Below are 9,640 nucleotides of genomic sequence, written 5' to 3'. Positions count from 1 at the left end.
AATCATGAGACTATTTATCTCTTATCTGTCGTACCAAACGAGCCCTAACAGAATATATAATGGGAAAAGAACTGAACTAAAATATAAAAAATAAAAAATAAAAAAAATGAACAATAGTGCGTCGACTGAGAATAGTTTTAGATTAAAATTAAATTGGTGGGAGGAAAAAGAAAAAGACAGTCGAAGAAATAGTAGAACGAGGAAATTACCAGGGGTTGTGCACGGGGTACAAACAACCGCAATCTACGCCACATTCTTGGCGGCTTATATGCTCTAATAAAATACTCAAAGAATGTGAAATGACTCTTTGTTCATGTGTCAATTGCAACCACTTATGAAGTATGTGCTGCGAATTCGAATTAATCGGAATTTCAATGTGAGTATAAAATACCGAATAATTAAAAGAATAAAAATTCATCTCAACAACAATTCCCAGAAATAAGATTTAAGGTCTGCACAGTGATAATTTATAAATTTCTTGCGCCATCAAATAAAATTGACAGTCATAACAAATGTCTAATATAATAACACGGTGAACATAGTGTAAAAATAGTTTGTACTATTACTATATACATTTCCTTAGGAAACTGTAACTCTTACCGGCAGGGTGAAACTATAATTTTAATTTTTAAATAGTGTCAATCTACCCGTTACTCTCCTTTGTGACGTGATTGTGAACTAAACATAATTCGGTTCTTTTAAAAAAATTATTTAACTTTATATATGTAGTTCGAGCTAAAGACATTAGTGACCCGCGACGTAGTTCAAAAAGTTAGATTACACATAGACGGATCACGAATACTGTTCAACTAAATTCAGTGTGCTTTTAAAATTATATTATTTGAAAATCTTGTAATTTTTTACATAAAAATCTATAATCCTCATAAAAAGTAGTAGGTTCAGATGAATACGCGGATGCCGACATGTTATCAGTTAATTTTTTCGTATTCTTTTATATACGTTCTGAAGGGGAGCTTTGGCGTAACTGATAAAGTTGTTGTCTTGTGATCAGGAGGTCACGGATTCGAGCCGTAGAAATAGCCTATTGCAGAAATGCAGGGTAAGCTTGCGTATAATAAACCCTTATGATCCGACCCTTCTCCGGACATAGCACCGGCCTGCCCTTTTTATAGACCAGCTGGCTAGATTGATTAAAACATATGCGAAGAGTCAAAAGACTCGGTGGATACGTGATTTTGAAGACGTTTTACAGATAGATATCAGCCAACAAATGTGAAAACAAAGATTGGCAAATTGGCAACAGGCTGGTGGTGTCATTTTCAGCTCAACTATATTAATAATATGGACACGAACTTTCTTTACTCTGATTTTCCATCAACTTCATCTGCATGGAAGTTGCTTTTCTGAGACCAAAATTAGTTATTTATTCTGGACGTGCATTGTGGTGCTTCTGTAGAATAAGCTAATGCTACAGGGCACAGGCTTGCAAAACCATCCCTACTAAGGCAGATCTAAGATTTGAAGTTTATAATTTCTTACAACAAATAAAGTTAATTTATGATAATAACTAGGTTCACCGTTAAATATTTACAAATATTTGTCAGGACTTTCTCATACATACTTATGGTTTAAACAATAAACTGGCGGGTCCATTAGTGTCCATCAGGAAGCATGTAAGAATGCAGCAAAAGTTCAATATTCCTCCTTAATCTCATATATCAAAACTGGCAATTCTCATCCTTTTAAATCACAAAGCAGATTAAAATGGTCCGCAGAAACAGACCAGTAGTTTAATTTTGAACAACTACACTCTTGCGCCACTGAAATCCAGATCAAAGAAAAAAATAAGGGAAGAAAGAACAACACATCTTTCTCAAGATTACAAGCAGAAGGCTGTTCGACGTGATCTTGAATGATGGATTTTCATTCATCGGTCTCAATATGCATTTGCTCCCGACCAGCATCAATGTAACCTAGTGCTCGTGCTTATGCTCTTTAATATTGACTATTGTACAAAGCAGGTCAACACCATGCTAGTACACTTTGGTGCATGTTAGAAACAGCTAGTGCTGAAATAATTTAAGAGTTCAGATATTCTTCAAAGCCAATCTTTTCTAGTCTCTCCCCCTTGACCAAAACCTCATCTCTTCTGTCCTCTTGGTACTGGGCCATCCTACAAGGTGATCATTAAATTCCAAGTTATTCTCATAATCTCAACCGCGTCGAGCAATCTCTTTTTTTATTTCTTGAGGGGTTTTGTGTGTGTGTGTGTGTGGAGGGGGGGGGGGGTAACTGAGCTAATAGTTTTAGAACATAATAATGTCAACTTCGATTAGAAAAATATCTTGAAGTTCTGTCATTACTTCCATTCACTGACATATCATACTTGCTGTTTTATTTTATTTATCGTTTCAAGGATATTTTGCAAATACAAATCTCAAACTTACTCTTTCCAAAAAATATGCAAGTTCTTATCTTTTTTCTTCTAATGGCTATAAAAATGTTGTTCAAAATAATAGTTTTATCGCCATATTTAATGGAATTTACCAGAATATATAGTGGAATCTAACAGATAGTGTTAAGATTATTATGTTTAAATCAATTCAAAGTCATCTTTACTCCTGAAATAGTTAAATTGCTTGCCTAGCCGAAGTTTATAGGCTAACAGTGCAATATATCGCCTGTGTGCGTGTGTGTGTGGGGGGGGGGGGTTGTTGGGGGGGGGGGGGTTAAAGGGGGGGGGTAAAAAGATATTTTAAAAAAAAAAAAAAAAAAAAAAAGATGGCGGAGGAAGGTTTCAATACCTAGCTTGCAACTTTATGTCGCTGATCCCTAACAATCTTACTGCCAGTAGACCAGCATTTGTGGCGTTGTTAATTGCAACTGTTGCAACTGGGACCCCTCTTGGCATCTACATATAAATGAACAAACTGTGATATTTGAACTGCTTTCACCTAAAATATCTTCGAAGCTATATGTATAGAACTGATAAGAAACATTCCCAACTACCAAGTTGTAACTAGTAAGCCTGCTGATTAGACAGGCAACCACTACCATAAGAGCAAGGTTGCATCTTCAGAGAGGAATTCTGAAGCATTTCAAAAAGAAAATAGGCCTTTAATAGGTCAGGGCGCATTGCTACTACAAGATGAAATTTAGGCAAAATCAATCAATGAGATGGTTCCATCCCAGAGTCTAGGGTGTTATATTACAGTAAAGCATAGAGATCTGTCGAAGAAATAAAACTAGGCAATTGACTTCAAATGGAGCGAAACAGTAGTAAGGATTCATGCAGCTAGCTTGGTATCAAAGGCGGATCCAGGAATTGAACTTTCTGGGTTCGAGTTCAATTATTTACACCTTTTTACAGAATTTTTTAAGCATATACAAGTTTCAAGTCAAAATTACTGGGTTCAGGTGAACCCAGAACCCATAACTTCTACACCCACCCCTGCTTGATATTGAGGCGTAATTGATCTTATTGTACTTGAGTACTAGTTCAACCAAGAATGCACACACAACTATTTTTACCTAGATATTGGATGATGAGGACACGTACTTCGACCTCTAAATAACGTACCGTGCATTATTCTTTTTGCAATTCTTATCTCTTGTTATTATTATAACTTAACTCAAAAGCCTAAATTGTCATTATTAATTTTTCTTCTGACGGGGGGGGGGGGGGGGATTGAATATATCTCAGATATGTTTCCAGCTAGCAGGCCCACAAATCTCATTGAACTTACAAAAGACATTAACCCCCATAAGTACCGAGCTTGACATGACTGGATACTGTTGTTCTAGAGTAAAGACCAAAGGTACCTGAACAATGGACAATAGGGAGTCAAGTCCATCTAATGTGGAAGCGCGTACTGGAACGCCAATAACAGGTAGTGGAGTCAATGCAGCAACCATTCCTGCTCAAGGTAAAAACCACATTTTAGTGCATACTAGAAGACCTACAACCAGTGTTAATAAAGGCGTGCTTAAGCCCTGAAGTGAGGCTCAAAAAATGTTGAGCGCTTCCCCTCGCTTAGCGGGCGCTTCAGTGTTGTCGTCAAGGCTCTACGCATACTTTTTCTTGCCAATGAGCGTAATCCCGAAAAACAACACTAAACAATTGATATTTCACTTTATCATAAATTTTGTTCTATTTCTTTCTCCAAGTATACATGCTTATAGATATTAGTCTTGGACTACACATATATATTTGTAGTTTTTCTCCATTTGCGCCTTTCTTCATTAAAGCCCACGCTTTATTTGCGCTTAAAGCCCCGCCGGATCTTAGAACTTTTTTGCGCTTTTCGCCTTTGATAACACTGCCTACAACATGTTAGTTACTTTGTGCTGTAAGACAACTGACCAGGTAAGTGGGCGGCACCACCAGCACCAGCAATTATTACTTGGATGCCACGTTCCCGTGCAGACAAAGCATAAGAAAACATCATCTCAGGTGTACGGTGGGCTGAAACTATTTTTACCTGCATCATTACAAGATTCTTGGGTCACTTAGGAGGTGATGATACAAACATACATTAGGCATGCTGCTGAATGATATGGAAAACGAGGTGCAATAGTTAATGGTAAATACTTCAGCAGGCACATCAAACTCATTTAAAATCTTGGCAGCATCCTTCATAACAGGAAGATCTGAATCAGATCCCATTATGATCCCAACACGTGGTGCAACTGCATAGCGAACGAAAACAAAAATCATTATATTCAAGTGAATAATCAAACAATAATCTGCAGCTGGAAAAAAGCTAATTTTACCTGTCTTAGTTTATTTGGTGTCTGTAAAACACAACAGTGTACCGCTATAACATCACGCAGTTGGAAAAAGCATAAATCCCAAAAGAATTGATTGGTTAACGCAAATTTACATTAAGGAGAAATCATGCAGCTGAAAGACAGCTTAATATCGTTGCACAGAAAGAAGGATAGAGAAGAGAATATGACAGTAACAAGATGAAAATAAAAAAGTGGGAGACCAAAAAAGCAGGGAATACAAAAAATTAATGATGGAGACAAACGAAAAACTGGAAAATAATTTAGCTGATAACCTGACATCTCGTTACATGAGTATAAAGTTCGAAATTTTAATATCAGACATCCATGTACGAGTCTCTCTAACATGCAAAAGAGCATTTATACTAGTAAGAAGCTTCAATATCCACATAAAGTTTGTAACCTCTCCTGACATGAACCTTTGACCACCAATTTCAATAATACTTCTAAAAATAGAAATTTTTAGCAAGTTTGTAACTACCCCTGAACAGCTGACCAGTGTGTAATATTTGCACACATAAAACTTGAATATGTTTATGAAAGCATTTTGACAACTAACCTGCAGGATGGCCATTAACACTTTCTTCATTTAGAATCACCCTTAGCTGAGCTTCCACAATGCCCATAGAAGGGCCAACTATTGTGATGTGTCCCATCTTGCGTTGCCTTCGCATCTCTACAAGTCATTGAAGCAAACAGTTTCAACTTTTTGGTGGCGTACTTGCTTGCTTGTTTTTAAATAGGAAAGATAGCGTTTAAGGTATATGAGGTCAAATCCACCAACCTGGTTTGTCATACCAATGAACAGATACCCCCGGGATTCCCAATGCTTTTTCAATAAGTTGATTAGCTAAAAGAAATCCAGGTTCGCCCTGGAAGCAAAAACACAATGTTGGACAAGCATATGAGAGTTGCTGCTTATGTATTAAGTACTAATGCAAACAGCAAATAGAGACTTCAAAAATGCATGAAACAGATTTTGTGAAGATGTAGCATCTTATTGGATGAAGATAGCATTTACTAGTTCCTTTTGAGTTTAGGGCCCTTTTGTTCTTTTCTTTTTTTGTGATAAAGTTCTTTATTTTATTTTCATCCTTTTTGGGGGGTAGAGAGGGTTGAGAAGCAGCAACCTAAAGATATGCACGAAGTGAAAAACAAAGGATAGAAATAAAAAGAAGGTTGAGGATATCCATTGAATACATTTGGTTAGCTAAAAGCAGCTCACAAGTTAAAAACCAATCGCTGCACGCCAGCCAATATAATGTATTAGGGGAACAGATGGGAAAAGCAATAGTCCTGCACACATTCATGTGAAAATGCATATTCAAAAAGACAGAATGCCCATGTGTACAAATTTTCCTAAAGCATTCCAACACTAATTCAGTAATTAGCATTTACTGAATCTCATCAAATTATTTGGGGGGGGGGGGGGGGAGGAAAAATTAGTAAGGAAGATTACATCGTCTTCCCCCAATATGTTATACATGACTGCAGCAGGAGTTTTCATTGATGGATCACCAAGTGGAAGGCCAACCACAGCCCGCAAATGTTGCTCGAATTGTGAAGTGAAGCAAGCCTCAATGGTGTGATGCCCACTATTATGAGGTCTGGGAGCTACTTCATTTAGTAAAATCTGCAAGAAACTAACAATTACAGACAGGTTAAGTTTTAAAAAAAATGAAATACTTTTGAAGAGATCTGTAAATGCATACTACTAATTAAGTTCCTTATATATTGAATACGTGTGGAAATTGCCAGACAACCTGACCATCTTCTGTCAAAAACAACTCAACAGCAAAGACTCCTGCACCTTCTAATGAACTAACAGCTCTGTGCGCAACGTCCGTTGCAAGTTTCATACTCTTCCAAGATACATTAGCAGGTGACTTTACGATATGACAAATGTTATCCCTGTTAACACACAAGATCCAGTAATCAGGAAAGATGGCAGGGTCAACTTCTGGAAAAGTTCAAACTAACACAAAGGATACCAGAAACGGCGAATATGTTGGCAAAGAAGCACTATCAAACCTGTGAATAGTTTCTACAGCAGGGTAACATGCAATTGAACCATCCCTTCCCCTCGCCACAATCACAGAGAGCTCCTGAAATAAAAAGAAATGAAGTTCTTACATATCTATCAAAATCTTTATACAAATATACCGAACCCAACTAATATCAAACAAATTCAAATCAAGCTGTAAGTTGATTTTTCCATTTATTTGAGTCGGTTTGTCAATTCGATGTGAATTTTCGGTTTGCCTTGAAGACCCCTGATTTCAAGAAGGTGCGCTTTCCATCCAGAATTACGAGTTAGGCAAACCCAGCTTCAATATCTATGTAAAGCTAATGATGCCCTCTGATAACAGAAAGAGTGGTTGTCTCATTGACTTTGAGCTTCAAGTAATGGCAGCGAAATCTGACTAACATAACTTCATGGTATAAATAGCACCAGATGAATATATTCCTTATACAATTGCATGAAGCAAAGACAAATTTATTTATTATCCCTTTAAAGTTATTGGTAAATGCATAATAAACACCCTCTTAACAATGAAGCAAATTCTAACCTTCACAAATGGCGCCCATTTCTCAACATATAAACCACGACCATATCCTCCAAGTGCTGAAAATCAAATTGAACCACATATTATTACGGCCTGATTAAGCTTCAAATCTAAACAAACAAATTAAAAGTGGAAGATTGATTCTTAACCAAAGAAGCTCTCCAAATTATTAGCAGATGATGTTCCCCTGAGAGAGTATCATCTCAATATGAAGCCCATAAATGTGTTAAATAAAACATTAAACCTCTATGTGCTTCTTATGGCAATTTCACAACACAGAATAAACTAGAAACCCCATGGACGCTATTTATCTGGTCATTTCTTCTACCAAAGCCTATTTTTTGCAATTGGATAATATTTTTAAGAAGTAAGCACCAGCAAACACTTCACAAATTTGTACAGATTGGCATACTACCATTAACAGCAGAGGAGAGCTCCTCCTCGCTTTTAGCGACAGCGTTGCCACGCCCATCATATGCCAACCTCCTGCTCTTTATCATAAGAGGATAACCAAACAGGTCCCCTGCTCGTCTAGCACTTTCAAGATCATCAATCTGTTTTAGTCATATTTTCCACATAAGTGAAAACATCAAATTTTATCAATGAAAGAAGAAATATGAACATAAGCAATCTTTGCCACCACAAGTCAACCTGCATAAACTTAGGAAGTGGGATAGCATGACGAGAAAAGTGGACCTTCTGAAGATATTTATCCTGTTACAAGAGAAAATGAGTTAACCAAGCAAACAAATGTTGTTAGTATGAGTAACCAACGAAATAATCTCAATAATTGCATATAAAATATGACTCTTTCATTCAAATTAAGACATGTTAAAAGACTAACCTGGATTATACGAATAGTAGAGGCCTTGGGTTGGCAATCCACACCTTGTTGCTCAAGCTTCTCAAGTGTGACAACATCAACATGCTCGATCTCAACGGTTAGTACTCCACACCTGCTTTCACAAACCAAATTAGCTTGTAGAGAAAAACAAAATCCATAAACATATGATAAGAAAATACCAAACCTTTTCCCAAATTCTTCAACAGTGGCACTGTCATCATAGCTTCCTACCACATGTTGATGTGCCAGTGCACTAGCAGGACAATTATTCATTGGGTCCAAGACAATCACTTTGATCGCCATCTGGGATGCCGCTTCACACAGCATACGACCCAGCTGCCCTCCTCCCAAAACACCCACAACCATTTCCGATATTCCATGGACTTCTAAACCGCTGCATTATTTGACAGTTGACACATTCTAGAACATCATTTACATTATTAAAAGAAAAAAAAGAAAGCTAAAAATTAGCAGCAGAATTTTAAACAACCATTAAAAAGGTATAAACTATCTAAAGCAATATTCTTACTAATGTTCATAAAGAGCACAATAACAAATAAACTTCCAAATGCAAGAAGTATAAAATCTCAAAAAGAAAAGGAAACGCATCAATTTCAATAAATTTCCAAGAAAAGCTGAGCAAGAAAAGTGCCAAATTTCAATTAACGCCACCCCACCATAAAGTAAACGCATAAAACCCAATGAGCAGCAAGCGATTATCTGCAATTTGCACAAAGAACTAACCACTAATATATTAAAGACTTGAGCAAACCCATATTAAATTAAGAAAGAAAGGATCTATTCTTTACATACTAAAAACAAATTAAAAAAATTTAAAAATCAAGAGGGTGGTGGTGAAGTACCCGGGTGAGTCCGTTACAACTTCCAAAGAAGCTTTGCAAGATAACATAGTTGGGGTGTGTTCAGACTGTTGTCTCATTAAAGATGATGAAAACACAAAGCTGTGATTTTTAAGGAAGCTGATACTTTTTTGAGGATTGACAGCTAAAATTGGAGAGGCAAAACTGCTTCTCTGAGGACCAGAAACTGTTGGAAGAGTGTTGCTTAGGCTCAGCATTCCCTCGACCAACTGACAAGTATAAGGTAGCAAGAAAGACAATAGGCGCACAGAGCAAAGGAATCCGTAGCAGAAAACAACTGTTTTCAGTCGAAAGTTAAAACTAGGTTTCTTTTAGGGGTGGGTTTTTTCTTTTGAAAATGTTAGAAATTGAAGATAAAAATTTATAGCATATCATATGCTTTTAAAGTTATAATTAATTTGGTGCACGTTATCTGATGAATGATATTTTAATTATATGACCTTTTTCATATAAAATAAATAAAAAATAATATAGGAAAATATATAAATAAAAGGAATTTTTACCTCCTATAGCAAAGGTTAACACCTTATTTATTTTAAATAAATATCATTTAAAAAAATTATATTCTATAGATACCTTTTATTGTTTATAGCAAAATA

At 36.4% G+C, this 9,640-nt stretch overlaps 1 protein-coding gene across 2 annotated transcripts; it reads right to left on the bottom strand.

The window, feature by feature from the left end:
• Positions 1-1,641: 1,641 nt before the first annotated feature.
• Positions 1,642-9,368, bottom strand: LOC104210402 (phosphoribosylaminoimidazole carboxylase, chloroplastic). 2 transcript variants are annotated; one of them, XM_009759299.2, is made up of 16 exons: positions 9,024-9,368; positions 8,345-8,554; positions 8,161-8,272; positions 7,968-8,030; positions 7,732-7,870; positions 7,320-7,375; positions 6,781-6,854; positions 6,513-6,660; positions 6,209-6,382; positions 5,534-5,621; positions 5,309-5,425; positions 4,553-4,650; positions 4,325-4,442; positions 3,784-3,878; positions 2,766-2,872; positions 1,642-2,134 (listed from the first exon to the last, which is right to left on the bottom strand). In XM_009759299.2, the coding sequence occupies exons 1-16, from the start codon at positions 9,236-9,238 to the stop codon at positions 2,041-2,043; spliced, it is 1,908 nt and encodes a 635-aa protein (XP_009757601.1). In that variant the 5' UTR covers positions 9,239-9,368; the 3' UTR covers positions 1,642-2,040. The 2 variants fall into 2 exon arrangements, with proteins under 2 accessions (XP_009757601.1, XP_009757602.1); XM_009759300.2 differs by lacking the exons at positions 6,781-6,854; positions 7,320-7,375; positions 7,732-7,870; ... (2 more) ...; positions 8,345-8,554; positions 9,024-9,368 and having other exon boundaries at positions 6,209-6,392; positions 6,513-6,633.
• Positions 9,369-9,640: the final 272 nt, after the last annotated feature.

This window comes from Nicotiana sylvestris, chromosome 5, assembly GCF_000393655.2.
Source record: "Nicotiana sylvestris chromosome 5, ASM39365v2, whole genome shotgun sequence".
Classification (NCBI taxonomy): domain Eukaryota; kingdom Viridiplantae; phylum Streptophyta; class Magnoliopsida; order Solanales; family Solanaceae; genus Nicotiana; species Nicotiana sylvestris.
The sequence above is the reverse complement of the archived record's forward strand: the minus strand, read 5'-3'. Positions and strand labels throughout refer to the sequence as shown.